This window comes from Salmo salar, chromosome ssa05 (assembly GCF_905237065.1).
Source record: "Salmo salar chromosome ssa05, Ssal_v3.1, whole genome shotgun sequence".
In the NCBI taxonomy this organism is placed as follows: domain Eukaryota; kingdom Metazoa; phylum Chordata; class Actinopteri; order Salmoniformes; family Salmonidae; genus Salmo; species Salmo salar.
Window position 1 is genome coordinate 14,160,060 of NC_059446.1, and position 20,360 is coordinate 14,180,419.

Here is a 20,360-nt window from a genome sequence, read left to right on the forward strand (position 1 = left end):
TGGTGTCTTTTACAATTTGTAGGGCCTTCCTCTGACACCGTCTGCTATAGAGGTCCTGGATGGCAGGAAGCTCGGCCCCAGTGATGTACTGGGCTGTACACACTACCCTCTGTAGCAGTTGCCATACCAAGCGGTGATGCATCTGGTCAACATGCTCTCGATGGCGCAGCTGTAGAACTTTTTGAGGATCTGAAGGCCAATGCCAAATCTTTTTGGCCACCTTTTTTATTTAATTTATTTTTTAACCCTAATTTTACCAGATAAGTTGACTGCGAACACATTTTCATTTACAGCAACAACCTGGGGAATAGTTATAGGGGAGAGGAAGGGGGATAAATGAGCCAATTGGAAGATCCTGAAGGGGAAAAGGCGTTGTCGTGCCCTTTTCATGACTGTGTTGGTGTGTGTTGACCATGATAAATCCTTAGTGATATGGACACCGAGGATATTGAAGGTCTCGACCTGCTCCACTACCACCCTGTTGATGTGAATGGGGGCATGCTGGGCCTTACGTTTCCTGTTGTCCATGATCAGCTCCTTTGTTTTGCTCACATTTTGCTCACGTTGTTGTTCTGGCACCACACTGTCAGGTCTCTGACCTCCTCCCTAAAGGTTGTCTAATTGTCGTTGTTGATCAGGCCTACCACTGTCATGTCATCTGCAAACTTAATGATGGTGTTGGAGCCGTGCGCGGCCACACAGTCTTGTGTGAACAGGGAATACAGGAGGGGACTAAGCACGCAACCCTGAAGTGCCCCCGTGTTGAGGGTCAGTGTGGCAGATGTGTTGTTGCCTACCCTCACCCCCTGGGGGCGGCCCATCAGAGTGTCCAGGATCCAGTTGCAGATGGAGGTGTTCAGTCTCAGGGTCCTTAGCTTAGTGATGAGCTTGGCGGCACTATGGTGTTGAATGCTGAGCTGTTTTCAATGAACAGTAATCTCACATAGGTGTTCCTCTTTTCCAGATTGGAAAACGCAGTGTGGAATGCAATTGAGATTGTGAAATCTGTGGATCTGTTGGGGTGGTATGTGAATTGGAGTGGGTCCATCTGAGATGATGGTGTTGATGTGAGCCAAAGCATTTCATAGCTACAGATGTGAGTACTATGGTTCGATAATCATTTAGACAGGTTACCTTGGCATTCTTGGGCACAGGGACTATGGTGGTCTGCTTGAAACATGTACGCATTACAGACTGGGTCAGGGAAAGGTTCAAAATGTCAGTGAATACACTTGCCAGCTGGTTAGCGCATACTCTGAGTATGCGTCCTGGTAATTCGTCTGGCTCTGTGGCCTTGTGAATGCTAACCTGTTTAAAGCTCTTACTCACATCGGCTACAGAGAGCATGATCACACAGTCGTCCAGAACAGCTAGTGCTCTCATTCATGGTTCAGTGTTGCTTGCCTCGAAGCGAGCATAGAATGTATTTAGCTAATCTGGTAGGCTTGAGTCACTGGGAAGCTCGTGGCTGGGTTTCCCTTTGTAATCCGTGATAGTTTGCAAGCCCTGCCACATCCGACGAGCGTCAGAGCTTAGTCCTGTATTGACGCTTTTCCTGTTTGATGATTCGTCGGAGGGCTTAGCTGGATTTTTTAATAAGCGTCCAGATTAGTGTCCCGCTCCTTGAAAGCGCCTTTAGCTCAGTGCGGATGTTGCCTTTAATCCATGGCTTCTGGTTGGGATATATACGTACGGTCACTGTGGGAACAATGTCATTGATGCACTTATTAATGAAGCCAGTGACTGATGCGGTAAACTCCCCAATGCCATTGGATGAATCCCAGAACATATTCCAGTCTGCACTCGCAAATAGTCTTGTAGCTTAGCATCTGCTTCATTGGACTACTTCCATATTGAGCGTGTCCAAAGGATTTGCCCAAAGGAGGGCGAGGGAGAGCTATGTATGCATTTCTGTGTGGAGTAAAGATGATCTAGAGTTGCATATGTGACATGCTGGTAGATATTAGCTAAACCAGATTTCAGTATTTCTGCATTAAAATCACAGGACACTGTTGTCTTGTTCTTGTTTGCTTATGGCCATATAGAGTTCCACAGTATGAGTCATAATACCCATAAAACCTAGCGGTCAAACAAGGAAATGGTCCTATCATTTTTTCACCACACATTTTAGAAACACTTAAAATAAGGGCTGTTTCGTGTAGGCTTACCCTGGTGTGACGTTTTGATAACTGTGTAAATCTCTCTAGGACAAGGTGACTTATCAATATATTCGCCTGTATTTACCCCCCCCCCCACAAAATTAAATGCAAATTAGCTATCATAAAGAAATTCAAATGCCATGATGATCTGGATGAGACTGCCGAATCGAGGCAAAGGTAAGAATCTCTGGATTAACTATCTAATGCTAGCTAAATTTAGTAATGAATAAATTGGCAACTTTCTTTAAATTAACAATTCTGTGAACTGTCTGGTGCAAGTTTTAAATTGACAAAATACCTGTTAGCAAAGGAGTCAACTAGAGATGACATGCAGGAGCTTGTAGGGATTTGTAGTTTTGCATGATATCTACTTTGATGCTAATTAGCATTTTAGAATCAGAGAGTAAATAAAGACGAATATATTGATGAAAGTCACCTTGTCCGAGAGAGATTTACATGGTTATCAAAACGTCACGTCAGGGTAAGCCTACACGAAACACTTATTTAAAAGTTTTCTAAAATTCCCTATGGGAAAAATGAATGTTGGAAAAACAATTGGAACCATTTCCCTGTTTGACTGCTAGGTTTTATGGGTATTATGACACCTCTACTGTGGGGCTCTATACAGCTCGTTGAGTACAGTCTCGGATTGTTGTGGTAAATAGACAGCTATGAAAAATATACACTGAACAAAAATATAAATGCATGTAAAGTTTTGGTCCCATGTTTTATGAGCTGAAATAAAAGTTCCCCAAAATGTTCAGTACACACAAAAATATTATTTCTCTTACATTTTGTGCACAAATTTGTTTACATCACTGCTAGTGAGCATTTATCCTTTGCCAAGATAATCCAGCCACCTGACAGGTGTGGCATATCAAGAAACTGATTAAAAAGAATGATCATCACACAGGTGCACTTTGTGCTGGGGACAATAAAAAGCCACTCTAATATGTGTAGTTTTGTCACACAACACCACAGATGTCTCAAGTTTTGAGGGAGCGTGCAATTGGCATGCTAACTGCAAGAATTTCCACCAGAGTTGTTGCAAGAGAATGTAATGTTAATTTCTCTACCATAAGCTGCCTCCAACATCATTTTAGAGAATTTGGCAGTACGTCCAACCGGCCTCACAACCACAGACCACGTGTATGGCATAGTGTGTGCAAGCAGTTGCTGATGTCAATGTTGTGAACAGAGCGCGGTGGCAGTGGGGTTATTGTATGAGCATGCATAAGCTATGGACAAGGAACACAATTGCATTTTATCTATTGGCAATTTGAATGCACAGAGATACCGTGATGAGATCCTGAGTCTCAGTGTCGTGCCAGTCATCCATCACCATTACCTCATGTTTCAGAATGATAATGTATGGCCCCATGTCGGAAGTATCTGTACACACTTCCTGGAAGTGGAAATGTCCCAGTTCTTCCATTGCCTGCATACTCGCCAGACATGTCACCCTTTGAGCATGTTTGGGATGCTCTGGATTGACGTGTACCACAGCGTGTTCCAGTTCTCGTTAATATCCACCAACTTCAGACAGCCATTGAAGAGGAGTGGGACATCATTCCACAGGCCACAATCAACAGCCTGATCAACTCTTTGTGAAGGAGATGTGTTGCGCTGCATGAGGCATATGGTGGTTACACCAGGTACTGACTGGTTTTCTGATCCATGCCACCCTACTTTTTTAAAAGGTATCTGTGAACAACAGATGCATATCTGTATTCCCAGTAATGTGAAATCCCTAGATTAGGGCCCAATGAATTTATTTCAATTGACTGATCTTTGAATCTTTGAATTGGTGGTAGTGTTGCATTTAGATTTGAGTTGAGTATTGTTGAAATCTCACTTGATAAATAGTATGTTCAACAGCTTATCATGAGGTAAAAAAGGTGCACTTTCTACAGGTAGTCAACAGGAAGTTCTGTAGTTGATTATATATAGAACTGACATCAGTACATTCTTTGAGAAGTTGTCAAAATAAGACTGCACTAGAAAACGTGCGTATGTTATGAATGAATAAGAACATTCACAATAGCCTATTCTAAGACTAAATAAGACTTGAAACACCAGTAAACACAAATGGGCAGAGTGAACTAACATTATGCACAGCTCAAAATAAATGATCATTAAACATTTATCAGCCATCCAGAAAAATGACATTTCCATTTATTAACATACTGATTATTGTAACGAATAAGCAGACTTACCGGCAGCAGCGTTCTGATCGGATACGAAAGACCCAACACAGCATATAACGACAATCAAATACAGACTCAGATGGGAATATACAGAACACAGCTTAAATCGAGTTAACCGTTCTCCTGGACTCATGCTAAAATAAAGCGTTAGAATTTAAACCGGACAATGTAATCACTAACAAAAATCGATACAAAAAAATCATATGCAAAGGACAAATAATAGCTGCCTGTCGACATATCCTATGCGGCGGCTAAATGTGTTGACGACAATAGTACTCTATTGCTCTGTCTGCTCGGGTTGCTTCCACAGAGGCAGAGCGCATCTTTTCTGTTGCATTCAGTTCTTCCTTTCATTTTCAGCCACTCCCATTTACACTATAACTAACTGGTCGTGCTTGCACCCGGCCGCTCGACTGAGACGCTCCAACGACTTCTGTGAGCCTATCGGTTTTGAAAACGGTTGAAGACTAGATATTGTTTTATGGCAGCCCTAACACCTATGCGTTAGCATATACAAAAATAATAAAATATCTTCTATTTTTCACAAATTCTATGTCTTATGATAGGCGAATGTAAATGTTCAGAAATACAGAACGTGTCATGGCAATACTATAAAACATTTATACTAAAGATGAATTCTGTCACACAGCTCCTAAATGCACCCTATTCCCTATATAGTGCACTTCTTTTGACCAGGGCCCATATGGCCGTGGGCACCCTGCATGAGTCATTGTCAGCACACAGGTGGTTTCTTGGCAGAGAGACAGGTAGTGTACAGTACAGCATGCCCATGCTGGGGTTGTCACCATCTCTGTGCAGGGATGGTAGTGGAGGGCAATCTGAATACTGTAGGCCTACTGTACCAGTGCTGTGTACGATACTGTACCTGAGAAACTAGGTTTCATCTTGTTTTTGCTCTGTCCCATCAAAAGCATTAACATGCCAACTAGTATACATTTATCAGCCACTGTAAACCAGGGTGTGTTGAACATTTCTTTAATTTATTTATTTCACCTTTATTTAACCAGGTAGGCAAGTTCAGAATAAGTTCTCATTTACAATTGTGACCTGGCCAAGATAAATCAAGCAGTTTGACACATACAACAACACAGAGTTACTCATGGAGTAAAACAAACATACAGTCAATAATATAGTAGAAAAATAAGTCTATATACAAAGTGAGCAAATGAGGTGAGATAAGGGAGGTAAAGGCAAAAAAGGCCATGGTGGCGAAGTAAATACAATATAGCAAGTAAAACACTGGAATGGTAGATTTGCAGTGGAAGAAAGTGCAAAGGAGCTAAATAAATAAATACAGTAGGGGAAGAGGTAGTTGTTTGGGCTAAATTATAGATGGGCTATGTATGTACAGGTGCAGTAATCTGTGAGCTGCTCTGACAGCTGGTGCTTAAAGATAGTGAGGGAGATAAGTGTTTCCAGTTTTAGAGATTTTTGTAGTTCGTTCCAGTCATTGGCAGCAGAGAACTGGAAGGAGAGGCGGCCGAAGGAGGAATTGGCTTTGGGGGTGACCAGAGAGATATACCTGCTGGAGCGCGTGCTACAGGTGGGTGCTGCTATGGTGACCAGCGAGCTGAGATATGGGGGAACTTTACCTAGCAGGGTCTTGTAGATTACCTGGAGCCAGTGGGTTTGGCGACGAGTATGAAGCGAGGGCCAGCCAATGAGAGCGTACAGGTCGCAGTGGTGGGTAGTATATGGGGCTTTGGTGACAAAACGGATGGCACTGTGATAGACTGCATCCAATTTATTGAGTAGAGTGTTGGAGGCTATTTTGTAAATGCCATCGCCGAAGTCGAGGATCAGTAGGATGGTCAGTTTTACGAGGGTGTTTGGCAGCATGAATGAAAGATGCTTTGTTGCGAAATAGGAAGCCAATTCTAGATTTAACTTTGGATTGGAGATGTTTGATGTGAGTCTGGAAGGAGAGTTTACCATCTAACCAGACACCTAGGTATTCTAAGTCAGAACCGTCCAGAGTAGTGATGCTGGATGGGCAGGCAGGTGCGGGCAGCGATCGGTTGAAGAGCATGCATTTAGTTTTACTTGTATTTAAGAGCAGTTGGAGGCCATGGAAGGAGAGTTGTATGGCATTGAAGCTCATCTGGAGGTTAGTTAACACAGTGTCCAAAGAAGGGCCAGAAGTATACAGAATGGTGTCGTCTGCGTAGAGGTGGATCAGAGACTCACCAGCAGCAAGAGCGACATGTCACACAGTCAGATGGAGGTGGTTTGAGTATGTCTGATAATATTAGAAGTGTCTAGTGTCTGATAATATTAGAAGTGTCTAGTGTCTGATAATATTAGAAGTGTCTAGTGTCTGATATTATTAGAAGTGTCTAGTGTCTGATATTATTAGAAGTGTCTAGTGTCTGATAATATTAGAAGTGTCTAGTGTCTGATATTATTAGAAGTGTCTAGTGTCTGATAATATTAGAAGTGTCTAGTGTCTGATAATATTAGAAGTGTCTAGTGTCTGATATTATTAGAAGTGTCTAGTGTCTGATATTATTAGAAGTGTCTAGTGTGCAGTGGCACACAGCTCAGAGTGTGCTTTGCTCTTCTAAAAGGAACTTTGGCACTGAAACACCAGTCATTTATTGGTCAGCTATTGATTTCTATGTGATTCCGTTAAAAGCCACCACACGCAGGCACACACACTGAAACCTGCTGGGACATCATGGAAACACAGGATGAAACATTAATATTCAAAGACTACGGATTTGTCCTTTGTGAATGGAAATGGTGAGATTTGATATTCAGTTCACACCCACAAGGAAGATTAAGTGACCAAAAGCAGCTGCAAATAGAGGAGCCAGAGGTGATCAGACATGCTTCTCAGTGAGACATATGATCAGACATGCTTCTCAGTGAGACAAGTGAGAGGAGACAGGGGCCAGAGGTGATCAGACATGCTTCTCAGTGAGACAAGTGAGAGGAGACAGGGGCCAGAGGTGATCAGACATGCTTCTCAGTGAGACAAGTGAGAGGAGACAGGGGCCAGAGGTGATCAGACATGCTTCTCAGTGAGACAAGTGAGAGGAGACAGGGGCCAGAGGTGATCAGACATGCTTCTCAGTGAGACAAGTGAGAGGAGACAGGGGCCAGAGGTGATCAGACAAGCTTCTCGGTGAGACAAGCAGATCTCTCTCTGGTTAACTGGCACATACCCACACAGCCAACAGTAAGCCTACTAGTTTATTATGATGATATAATATGCCAGCATCACCATCGGCAAAACATCATCAACAATACACATTCTCTTGGTTTCATGGTTCCAGACATAAGACAGGCCGTATTTCAAATATTTGTATACAGTACATGAGCAAAGAGCATGATGGTGTTTGAGTTCTACCACCGCTGACAGTTTGTTCCAATCATGAGTTAGTGATTAAGAGTATCCATACAGTCCATGACAGCTTCCAACTCTCTTCATCCCACAGCAGGAACATGTAGAAGTACAACAAGCGAGACTCTGTCCATGTTCAACGTTAACCACTGTGCAGATTTCTGCTCCTCTAGGAAAAGTTCTCAGCAGTGGTCTTCTAGAATGTTGGGGTGTTCCTCCCAGAACTCGTCCCCTATCACGTCACAGTGGTGGGCACTGACACGCCTCCTGGTTCGTGTCACTGGCACCTCCTCCTCCTCGTTGGGGAGCTTCACAGTCTTGGTCACTGTTTCTTCCAGCTGGGACAGATGGAGGAAGGGGGTTAACCATCATAACAATAATTATTAGTTGGGTGCTTCCATTTGTCCAACTTCACACATGTATTATACACGTGTAAATTGGAAATTCGTTTTTTGCATATCCCACTCCCCCAGACCCCTTTGGAGTGGGCTCACGACCTGCCGGGACCCTGGAGCAATTAGGGTCAAGGGCACATCGCCAGATTTTCCACCTAGTCATCTCTGGGATTCAGACCAGCGGCATTTCACTTACTGGCCAAACGCTCTTAACCACTAGGCTACCTACCACCCTCACACAAAAGCCTGGAAGTGTTTCTATGAATGTATCTGAAATGGCATCCTATTCTCTATGTAGTCCACTACTTCTGACAAGAGGCTCTATATAGGGAATAGGGTGCATTGAGGACACAGGCCGAGATCTCACCTTCTTCCACATTAGGGCGGTTCCTTTCCTGTGGACCACAGGCTCCTTGTTGTAATTGATATCAAACTCAGAAAACAGGATTTCATTCTTATCTGCTGCCAATGTTCTCTGGGAGAGACAGACGGAGACAGAGAGACAGACAGAGACAGAGAGACAGAGAGAGAACATAGAGATTTGATTATGTATCCAAAGGTCTTGGTAAATTAAATATGGAAAGGTCAACTGAGGTAGTTTCCAGTGAAAGTAAATATGATGTAGTCATCCATTCTAAAGCTATTATCGGAATAATTATAAAGTTATGACCCTTAGAAAATGACATACCTCAAAAAGAGCAGATATTAAAACTGTGACACTGTAATTATGCTAATCTCACTGGAGTAACTCCCACCTTTAGTCTGTCCTCTGCCTGTGTAGTGGTGAGTCCGCCTTTCTGCACCAACCTCCAAAACACTGGTATACAGGGTGTTGACGTGACCTGGCGAACACACACAACATTACGAAAGAGAACCAGAAATGTGGAAGAGAATCTACTGTATTCAAAGCACACACACACACACACACACACACACACACACACACACACACACACACACACACACACACACACACACACACACACACACACACACACACACACACACACACACACACACACACACACACACACAGGATAAGGTATTGGGGGATAGGAGTGTGTGAGTATTTAAGTGCGAGTGTATACAGTCAGCCTGCTCCAGCTGAGGAAGTCCCGGAGGTTGCGGTTGCTAGGATACAGAACCACCCGCCCGTCAAACCCTGGGGGGTAGAGGAGGGGCTGGTCTCTGAATTAGTCCCTCCAGTAAAACACATAGGAAGAGGACAACTGGGACGCTACACATAGGAAGAGGACAACTGGGACGCTACACATAGGAAGAGGACAACTGGGACGCTACACATAGGAAGAGGACAACTGGGACGCTACACATAGGAAGAGGACAACTGGGACGCTACACATAGGAAGAGGACAACTGGGACGCTACACATAGGAAGAGGACAACTGGGACGCTACACATAGGAAGAGGACAACTGGGACGCTACACATAGGAAGAGGACAACTGGGACGCTACACATAGGAAGAGGACAACTGGGACGCTACACATAGGAAGAGGACAACTGGGACGCTACATGGGTCATCAGCTTACTGGAGTGGGAGGAGGGGGGAAGGTAGAGGGGGGGAAGAGTGGAGGGGGGAGGAGGGTGGAAGGTGGAAGGTAGAGGAGGGTGGAGGAAGGTAGAAGAGGGTGGAAGGTAGAAGAGGGTGGAAGGTAGAGGGGAAGGTAGAGGAGTGGGGGAAGGTAGAGGAGGGTGGAAATTAGAGGAGGGTGGAGGAATGGGGGTAGATAGAGGAGTGGGGGAAGGTGGAAGGTAGAGGAGTGTGGAGGAGGGGAGGAAGGTAGAGGAGTGGGGGAAGGTAGAGGAGGGTGGAGGAATGGGGGAAGGTAGAGGAGTGTGGAGGAGGGGAGGAAGGTAGAGTAGTGGGGGAAGGTAGAGGAGGGGAGGAAGGTAGAGGAGTGGGGGAAGGTAGAGGAGTGGGGGAAGGTAGAGGAGGGGAGGAAGGTAGAGGAGGGGAGGAAGGTAGAGGAGTGGGGGAAGGTAGAGGAGGGGAGGAAGGTGGAGGAGGGGAGGAAGGTGGAGGAGTGGGGGAAGGTAGAGGAGGGTGGAGGAATGGGGGAAGGTAGAGGAGTGTGGAGGAGGGGAGGAAGGTAGAGTAGTGGGGGAAGGTAGAGGAGGGGAGGAAGGTAGAGGAGTGGGGGAAGGTAGAGGAGTGGGGGAAGGTAGAGGAGGGGAGGAAGGTAGAGGAGGGGAGGAAGGTAGAGGAGTGGGGGAAGGTAGAGGAGTGTGGAGGAGGGGAGGAAGGTAGAGGAGTGTGGAGGAGGGGAGGAAGGTAGAGTAGTGGGGGAAGGTAGAGGAGGGGAGGAAGGTAGAGGAGTGGGGGAAGGTAGAGGAGTGGGGTGGAGGAGGGGAGGGGGGAAGGTAGAGGAGTGGGGGAAGGTAGAGGAGAGGAGGGTGGAGGAGGTGAGGAAGGTAGAGGAGTGGGGGAAGGTAGAGGAGGGTGGAGGAATGGGGTAAGTTAGAGGAAGGTGGAGGAATGGAGGGTGGGGTAAGGTAGAGGAGGGTGGAGGAAGTTAGAGGAGTGGGGGAAGGTAGAGGAGGGTGGATGAATGGAGGGTGGGGGAAGGTAGAGGAGGGTGGAAAGGTAGAGGAGTGGAGGAAGGTAGAGGGTGGAGGAGGGGGGAAGGTAGAGGAGGGTGGAGGGGGGAAGGTAGAGGAGGGTGGAAGGTGGAGGAGTGGGGGAAGGTAGAGGAGAAAAGTGAGGGGTCACTCAATGCAATAAACATTTGTGCGTGGCTGTGGATGTGTGCGAGTGTGGTTGGTGAGTGTGTGGCGGTGTGTGTCTCTGTACATGTATGTTATTACCTGGCTCTCCTTTTGAACCAGAGGTCCTCTTGAAGACGAAGCTGAACTCGTCACTTTGTCGGTATGAGATGATGATGTCATCCAGGTCCTCCATAACAGACCTGGTGCTGCGTGTCATCAGACCCAGAGCTCTGTCGTCGATGGGCTTCAGGAAGTTGTGCTGCTCTGCAAACCTACAGCAACACAGGGAAGTCAGTCAGTCAGTGAGTGGGTCAGTCAGTCAGTTAGTGGGTGAGTCAGTCAGTGGGTGAGTGAGTGGGTCAGTCAGTCAGCGAGTGGGTCAGTCAGTCAGTTAGTGGGTGAGTCAGTCAGTGGGTGAGTGAGTGGGTCAGTCAGTCAGAGAGTGGGTCAGTCAGTTAGTGGGTGAGTGAGTGGGTCAGTCAGTGGGTGAGTGAGTGGGTCAGTCAGTCAGTCAGTCAGCGGGTCAGTCAGTCAATGGGTCAGTCAGTCAGACAGTCAGTGGGTCACTCAGTGGGTCAGTCAGTCAGTGGGTGAGTGAGTGGGTCAGTCAGTCAGTCAGCCAGTCAGTGGGTCAGTCAGTCAGTGGGTCAGTCAGTCAGTGGGTCAGTCAGTCAGTCAGTGGGTCAGTCAGTCAGTCAGTGGGTCAGTCAGTGGGTCAGTTGGTCTATCAGTCAGTCAGTGGGTCAGTCAGTGGGTCAGTCAGTCAGTCAGTCAGTCAGTGGGTCAGTCAGTGGGTCAGTCGGTCAGTCAGTGGGTCAGTCAGTCAGTCAGTCAGTGGGTCAGTCAGTCAGTCAGTCAGTGGGTCAGTCAGTCAGTCAGTCAGTCAGTCAGTGGGTCAGTCAGTCAGTGGGTCAGTCAGTGGGTCAGTCAGTGGGTCAGTCAGTCAGTCAGTGGGTCAGTCAGTCAGTCAGTCAGTCAGTCAGTCAGTGGGTCAGTCAGTCAGTCAGTCAGTGGGTCAGTCAGTCAGTCAGTCAGTCAGTCAGTCAGTGGGTCAGTCAGTCAGTCAGTGGGTCAGTCAGTCAGTCAGTGGGTCAGTCAGTCAGTCAGTCAGTGGGTCAGTCAGTCAGTGGGTCAGTCAGTCAGTCAGTGAGTCAGTCAGTCAGTCAGTCAGTCAGTGGATCAGTCAGTCAGTCAGTCAGTGGGTGGGTCAGTCAGTCAGTGGGTGGGTCAGTCAGTCAGTGGGTCAGTCAGTCAGTCAGTGGGTCAGTCAGTCAGTCAGTGGGTCAGTCAGTCAGTCAGTCAGTCAGTGGGTCAGTCAGTGGGTCAGTCAGTGGGTCAGTCGGTCTATCAGTCAGTCAGTGGGTCAGTCAGTGGGTCAGTCAGTCAGTGGGTCAGTCAGTCAGTCAGTCAGTGGGTCAGTCAGTCAGTCAGTCAGTCAGTGGGTCAGTCAGTCAGTCAGTCAGTGGGTCAGTCAGTCAGTGGGTCAGTCAGTCAGTCGGTCAGTCAGTCAGTCAGTGGGTCAGTCAGTCAGTGGGTCAGTCAGTCAGTGGGTCAGTCAGTCAGTCAGTCAGTCAGTCAGTCAGTGGGTCAGTCAGTCAGTGGGTCAGTCAGTCGGTCAGTCAGTCAGTGGGTCAGTCAGTCAGTCAAGCTACAGATACTAACACACTAGTGGTAATTTGTCACATGGCTTCTCATTCAGTTACCCCAGTCCACTTCAAGGGTGCATCTCAATAATAAAATGCCTCCTTCCTTTCCTTCTTGATCGCTAAGCTATTGACTGTGAGATGCAACAGGAACTTCCTTATATGGTAACGATTTTCTCCACATATTCAGTCTGCACAGATCATTCAGTTCAGAAGAGAGGAGAGGATGCCACTACAGATACACCCCCCGGCTCCTCTCCGGAGCTGCAGATACACCCCCCGGCTCCTCTCCGGAGCTGCAGATACACCCCCCCCGGCTCCTCTCCGGAGCTGCAGATACACCCCCCGGCTCCTCTCCGGAGCTGCAGATACTCCCCCCGGCTCCTCTCCGGAGCTGCAGATACACCCCCCCGGCTCCTTTTCGGAGCTGCCGATACAAGAGGTCGAACGATTATGATTTTTCAACGCCGATACCGATACCGATTATTGGAGGGCCAAAAAAAAGCCGATACCGATTAATCGGCCAATTTTTTCCAAATTATTATTTATTTGTAATAATGACAATTACAACAGTACTGAATGAACACTTATTTTAACTTAATATAATACATCAATAAAATCAATTTAGCCTCAAATAAATAATGAAACATGTTCAATTTGGTTTAAATAATGCAAAACAATGTGTTGGAGAACATTTACATTACATTTAAGTCATTTAGCAGACGCTCTTATCCAGAACGACTTACAAATTGGTGGATTCACCTTATGATATCCAGTGGAACAACCACTTTACAATAGTACATCTATATCTTTTTTTGGGGGGGGGGTTAGAAGGATTACTTAATCCTATCCCAGGTATTCCTTAAAGAGGTGGGGTTTCAGGTGTCTCCGGAAGGTGGTGATTGACTCTGCTGTCCTGGCGTCGTGAGGGAGCTTGTTCCACCATTGGGGTGCCAGAGCAGCGAACAGTTTTGACTGGGCTGAGCGGGAACTGTGCTTCCTCAGAGGTAGGGAGGCGAGCAGGCCAGAGGTGGATGAACGCAGTGCCCTTGTTTGGGTGTAGGGCCTGATCAGAGCCTGAAGGTACGGAGGTGCCGTTCCCTTCACAGCTCCGTAGGCAAGCACCATGGTCTTGTAGCGGATGCGAGCTTCAACAGGAAGCCAGTGGAGAGAGCGGAGGAGCGGGGTGACGTGAGAGAACTTGGGAAGGTTGAACACCAGACGGGCTGCGGCGTTCTGGATGAGTTGTAGGGGTTTAATGGCACAGGCAGGAAGCCCAGCCAACAGCGAGTTGCAGTAATCCAGACGGGAGATGACAAGTGCCTGGATTAGGACCTGCGCCGCTTCCTGTGTGAGGCAGGGTCGTACTCTGCGAATGTTGTAGAGCATGAACCTACAGGATCGGGTCACCGCCTTGATGTTAGTAGAGAACGACAGGGTGTTGTCCAGGGTCACTCCAAGGTTCTTAGCACTCTGGGAGGAGGACACAATGGAGTTGTCAACCGTGATGGCGAGATCATGGAATGGGCAGTCCTTCCCCGGGAGGAAGAGCAGCTCCGTCTTGCCGAGGTTCAGCTTGAGGTGGTGATCCATCATCCACACTGATATGTCTGCCAGACATGCAGAGATGCGATTCGCCACCTGGTTATCAGAAGGGGGAAAGGAGAAGATTAATTGTGTGTTGTCTGCATAGCAATGGTAGGAGAGACCATGTGAGGATATGACAGAGCCAAGTGACTTGGTGTATAGCGAGAATAGGAGAGGGCCTAGAACAGAGCCCTGGGGGACACCAGTGGTGAGAGCACGTGGTGCGGAGACAGATTCTCGCCACGCCACCTGGTAGGAGCGACCTGTCAGGTAGGACGCAATCCAAGCGTGGGCCGCGCTGGAGATGCCCAACTCGGAGAGGGTGGAGAGGAGGATCTGATGGTACACCGTATCAAAGGCAGCAGATAGGTCTAGGAGGATGAGAGCAGAGGAGAGAGAGTTAGCTTTAGCAGTGCGGAGAGCCTCCGTGACACAGAGAAGAGCAGTCTCAGTTGAATGACCAGTCTTGAAACCTGACTGATTTGGATCGAGAAGGTCATTCTGAGAGAGATAGCAGGAGAGCTGGCCAAGGACGGCACGTTCAAGAGTTTTGGAGAGAAAAGAAAGAAGGGATACTGGTCTGTAGTTGTTGACATCGGAGGGATCGAGTGTAGGTTTTTTCAGAAGGGGTGCAACTCTCGCTCTCTTGAAGACGGGAGGGACGTTGCCAGCGGTCAAGGATGAGTTGATGAGCGAGGTGAGGTAAGGGAGAAGGTCTCCGGAAATGGTCTGGAGAAGAGAGGAGGGGATAGGGTCAAGCGGACAGGTTGTTGGGCGGCCGGCCGTCACAAGACGCGAGATTTCATCTAGAGAGAGAGGGGAGAAAGAGGTCAAAGCATAGGGTAGGGCAGTGTGAGCAGGACCAGCGGTGTCGTTTGACTTAGCAAACGAGGATCGGATGTCGTCGACCTTCTTTTCAAAATGGTTGACGAAGTCATCCGCAGAGAGGGAGGAGGGGGGGGGAGGAGGATTCAGGAGGGAGGAGAAGGTGGCAAAGAGCTTCCTAGGGTTAGAGGCAGATGCTTGGAATTTAGAGTGGTAGAAAGTGGCTTTAGCAGCAGAAACAGAAGAGGAAAATGTAGAGAGGAGGGAGTGAAAGGATGCCAGATCCGCAGGGAGGCGAGTTTTCCTCCATTTCCGCTCGGCTGCCCGGAGCCCTGTTCTGTGAGCTCGCAATGAGTCGTCGAGCCACGGAGCAGGAGGGGAGGACCGAGCCGGCCTGGAGGATAGGGGACATAGAGAATCAAAGGATGCAGAAAGGGAGGAGAGGAGGGTTGAGGAGGCAGAATCAGGGGATAGGTTGGAGAAGGTTTGAGCAGAGGGAAGAGATGATAGGATGGAAGAGGAGAGAGTAGCGGGAGAGAGAGAGCGAAGGTTGGGACGGCGCAATACCATCCGAGTAGGGGCAGAGTGAGAAGTGTTGGATGAGAGCGAGAGGGAAAAGGATACAAGGTAGTGGTCGGAGACTTGGAGGGGAGTTGCAATGAGATTAGTGGACGAACAGCATCTAGTAAAGAGGAGGTCAAGCGTATTGCCTGCCTTGTGAGTAGGGGGGGAAGGTGAGAGGGTGAGGTCAAAAGAGGAGACGAGTGGAAAGAAGGAGGCAGAGAGGAATGAGTCAAAGGTAGACGTGGGGAAGTTAAAGTCACCCAGAACTGTGAGAGGTGAGCCATCCTCAGGAAAGGAACTTATCAAGACGTCAAGCTCATTGATGAACTCTCCAAGGGAACCTGGAGGGCGATAAATGATAAGGATGTTAAGCTTGAAAGGGCTGGTAACTGTGACAGCATGGAATTCAAATGAGGAGATAGACAGATGGGTCAGGGGAGAAAGAGAGAATGTCCACTTGGGAGAGATGAGGATTCCAGTGCCACCACCCCGCTGGCCAGATGCTCTCGGGGTATGCGAGAACACGTGGGCAGACGAGGAGATGGCAGTAGGAGTAGCAGTGTTATCTGTGGTAATCCATGTTTCCGTCAGTGCCAAGAAGTCGAGGTGCTGGAGGGCAGCATAGGCTGAGATGAACTCTGCCTTGTTGGCCGCAGACCGGCAGTTCCAGAGGCTGCCGGAGACCTGGAACTCCACGTGGGTCGTGCGCGCTGGGACCACCAGGCTAGAGTGGCAGCGGCCACGCCGTGTGAAGCGTTTGTGTGGCCTGTGCAGAGGGGAGAGAACAGGGATAGACAGACACATAGTTGACAGGCTACAGAAGAGGCTACGCTAATGCAAAGGAGATTGGAATGACAAGTGGACTACACTTCTCGAATGTTCAGAAAGTTAAGCTTACGTTGCAAAAATGTTATTGACTAAAATGACGAAGATGATACAGTACTGCTGGCTGGTGAAGTAGGCTAGCTAGCAGTGGCTGCGTTGTTGACTTTGTTTGAACGTGTAGCTGGCTAGGTAACCTCGATAGTTTCAGTACTACACCTTATCATGATACAAAAGCAACTATGGCGTCGCGGGGGACGAAAATTGCTGGCTAGCTAACCTCGATAATTACTCTAAACTACACAATTATCAAACTATGACAAAGACAACTAACACTGCACTAGTCAAATCGTTCCGTTGTAGTGTATTAGTTTCTACAGTGCTGCTAGTCAGTAAAGGTTGGCTAGCTAGCAGTGGGTTTGATGATGACTAGGTGTGTTGACTAAGTCTGGACAACGGCGTCGCGGCGCGGCTGGCTAGCTAACCTCGATAAATTACTCTAAACTACACAATTATCTTAGATACAAATACAGCAAAGACAGCTATGTAGCTAGCTAGCACTACACTAATCAAGTCGTTCCGTTGTAATGTAATAGTTTCTACAGTGCTGCTAGTCGGTAGAAGTTGGCTAGTTGGCTAGCTAGCAGTGTTGACTAAGTTAGGAGGACAAAAACAGCTGGCTCGATAATTACTCTAAACTACACAATTATCTTTGATACAAAGACGGCTATGTAGCTAGCTAAGAAAAAAATTGCTCAGATCAAACAAATCAAACCGTTGTAATGTGATGAAATGTAATATTACCTGTGGAACGAAGCGAAGGGCGACTACCCCCTCCAAACCCGGAAGAAAGTAAAAGTGCAATATGTGCCATGTAAAAAAGCTAACGTTTAAGTTCCTTGCTCAGAACATGGGAACATATGAAAGCTGGTGGTTCCTTTTAACATGAGTCTTCAATATTCCCAGGTAAATTTTAGGTTGTAGTTATTATAGGAGTTATAGGACTATTTCTCTCTATACGATTTGTATTTCATATACCTTTGATTATTGGATGTTCTTATAGGCACGTTAGTATTGCCAGTGTAACAGTATAGCTTCCGTCACTCTCCTCGCTCCTACCTGGGCTTGAACCAGGAACACATCGACAACAGCCACCCTCGAAGCAGCGTTACCCATGCAGAGCAAGGGGAACAACTACTCCAAGTCTCAGCGAGTGACGTTTGAAACGCTATTAGCGCGCACCCGGCTAACTAGCTAGCCATTTCACATCGGTTACACCACCCTAATCTTGGGAGTTGACAGGCTTGAAGGGGTGGGTATAATTTGTGGAACGTTCCAAAAGGAATTTGTTCCAAAAAATGTAAAGTAAAAGGTTGCCAACCAACAATGCATACAAAGTAGCAACGCATACAAACCTAGCTAACTAGCTGCCAAATAGGCATCAACTCACCACATAGCTTATTCTTAATGTTTGTCCATAGGCAACCAGAGTGAGGACAGACATTTTTCGGAATAAACGTGATGAGTGAAAAACGCAATGAAATAGACCACTCACTACCCGGTATCTTATTCTGCCACTATACAACTTTGTATGCGTTGTTTTTTGGCAACCTTGTTATTTACGAAGTTTTTGGAATAGATTCCTGTTGGAACGTTCCACAAATTATACCCACCCGGCTTGAAATCATAAACAGCTTGAAACACAGCGAAGAGCTGCTGGCAAAATGCACGAAAGTGCTGTCTGAATGAATGCTTACAAGCCTGCTGGTGCCTACCATCGCTCAGTCAGATTGCTCTATCAAATCATAGACTTAATTATAACATAATAAACACACAGAAATACGAGCCTTTGGTCATTAATATGGTCGAATCCGGAAACTATCATCTCATCTCGTGGAGTGCAATGTAAGGCAGGTGGTTAGAGCGTTGGACTAGTAACCAAGGTTGCAAAAACAAATCCCCGAATCCCCCCTGAACAAGGCAGTTAAACCCCGTTCCTAGGCCGTCATTGAAAATAAGAATGTGTTCTTAATCTGACTTGCCTAGTTAAATAAAGGTGTAAAAAAAGTAATAATAAAATAATATATAATAAAAACAAAATAAAAAAACTATCGGCAAATCGGTGGCCAAAAATACCGATTACCGATTGTTATGAAAACCTGAAATCGGCCCTAATTAATCGGCCATTCCGATTAATCGGTCGACCTCTAGCAGATACACCCCCCGGCTCCTCTCCGGAGCTGCAGATACACCCCCCAGCTCCTCTCCGGAGCTGCAGATACACCCCCCGGCTCCTCTCCGGAGCTGGAGATACACCCCCCGGCACCTCTCCGGAGCTGGAGATACACCCCCGGCTCCTCTCCGGAGCTGCAGACACACCCCCGGCTCCTCTCCGGAGCTGGAGATACACCCCCCGGCTCCTCTCCGGAGCTGCAGATACACCCCCCGGCTCCTCTCCGGAGCTGGAGATACACCCACCGGCTCCTCTCCGGAGCTGCAGATACACCCCCCGGCTCCTCTCCGGAGCTGGAGATACACCCCCCGGCTCCTCTCCGGAGCTGCAGATACACCCCCCAGCTCCTCTCCAGAGCTGCAGATACACCCTCCTGCTCCTCTCCGGAGCTGGAGATACACCCCCCGGCTCCTCTCCGGAGCTGGAGATACACCCCCTGCTCCTCTCCGGAGCTGCAGATACACCCCCCGGCTCCTCTCCGGAGCTGCAGATACACCCCCCGGCTCCTCTCCGGAACACCTGCTCGTCGAACATCTCATTCCAAAATCATGGCCATTAATATGGAGTTGGTCCACCTTTTGCTGCTATAACAGCCTCCACTCTTCTGGGAAGGCTTTCCACTAGATGTTGGAACATTGCTGCGGGGACTTGCTTCCATTCAGTCACGAGCATTAGTGAGGTCGGGCACTGATGTTGGGCGATTAGGCCTGGCTCGCAGTTGGGCCCATCAAACATCACAAAGGTGTTTGTTGGGGTTGAGGTCAGGGCTCTATGCAGGCCAGTCAAGTTCTTCCACACCGATCTCAACAAACCATTTCTGCATGGACCTCTTTGTGCACGGGGGCATTGTCATGCTGAAACAGAAAAGGGCCTTCCCTAAACTGTTTCCACAAAGTTGGAAGCACAGAATCGTCTAGAATGTCATTGTATGCTGTAGCATTAAGATTTCCCTTCACTGGAACAAAGGGGCCTAGCCCAATCCATGAAAAACAGCCAGAGACCATTATTCCTCCTCCACCACCAAACTTTCATCCATCTAACTGCCAGATGGTGAAGCGTGATTCATCACTCCAGAGAACACGTTTCCACTGCTCCAGAGTCCAATGGCAGCAAGCTTTACACAACAGCAGCCGATGCTTGGCATTGCACATGGTGATCTTCGGCTTGTGTGAGGCTGCTCGGCCATAGAAACCCATGTTGACGTTGCTTCCAGAGACAGTTTAAACTCGGTGGGGAGTGTTGCAACCGAGGACAGGCGATGTTTACGCGCTACGGCGGTCCAGTTTACTGAGCTTGTGTGGCCTAACAATTCGCGGCTGAGCAGTTGTTTCTCCTAGACGTTTCCACTTCACAATAACAGCACTTACAGTTGACCAGGGCAGCTCTAGCAGGATAGAAATTTGATGAACTGACTGACTTGTTGGAAAGGTGGCATCCTATGACGGTACCACGTTGAAAGTCACTGAGCTCTTCAACAAGGCCATTCTACTGCTGATGTTTGTCTATGGAGATTGCATGGCTGTGTGCTCGATTTTCTAGACCAGTCAGCAACTGGTTTGGCTGAAATAGCCGAATCCAATAATGTGAAGGGATGTCCACCTACTTTTGTATATAGTGTACTTACAAATGGTTGTCATCCTCTTCAGTCCATGATTTTAATTCTTCCTTAAAACAATGGTATAACTTAGTTTACTTTAGGTGAATCAATGTAAGTGGTGCTATTGTCGAGGAAGTGCTGTAAGTTATTAGTATAAATATTTTTGTGAGAATGTAGCTGACAAAGGACAGAACACAAGTTATTTTCATCAGAGATGTATACAGTCCATCCAACAA

The 20,360-nt window shown here is 47.5% G+C and overlaps 2 protein-coding genes across 3 annotated transcripts in view; both read right to left on the reverse strand.

Moving 5' to 3' along the window:
- Positions 1-4,725, reverse strand: part of LOC106604282 (disintegrin and metalloproteinase domain-containing protein 19) — a gene marked incomplete at its 3' end in the record, with an annotated part of 50,925 nt that extends 46,200 nt beyond the window's left edge. The window contains exon 1 of the mRNA XM_045719397.1: positions 4,376-4,725. Within this exon, the coding sequence (XP_045575353.1) occupies positions 4,376-4,499 (124 nt within the window). The remainder of the gene's footprint in view (positions 1-4,375) is intronic.
- Positions 4,726-7,569: 2,844 nt separating this feature from the next.
- LOC106604278 (probable tRNA(His) guanylyltransferase) lies at positions 7,570-20,345 on the reverse strand. Of its 2 annotated transcripts, XM_014198766.2 has the most exons (5): positions 20,152-20,345; positions 10,953-11,125; positions 8,884-8,970; positions 8,496-8,603; positions 7,570-8,071 (listed from the first exon to the last, which is right to left on the reverse strand). In XM_014198766.2, exons 2-5 carry the CDS (start codon positions 11,031-11,033, stop codon positions 7,916-7,918), a joined length of 432 nt encoding a protein of 143 aa, XP_014054241.1. In that variant the 5' UTR covers positions 11,034-11,125; positions 20,152-20,345; the 3' UTR covers positions 7,570-7,915. The 2 variants fall into 2 exon arrangements, with proteins under 2 accessions (XP_014054241.1, XP_045573875.1); XM_045717919.1 differs by lacking the exon at positions 20,152-20,345 and having other exon boundaries at positions 10,953-11,245.
- Between the last annotated feature and the right edge of the window lie 15 nt (positions 20,346-20,360).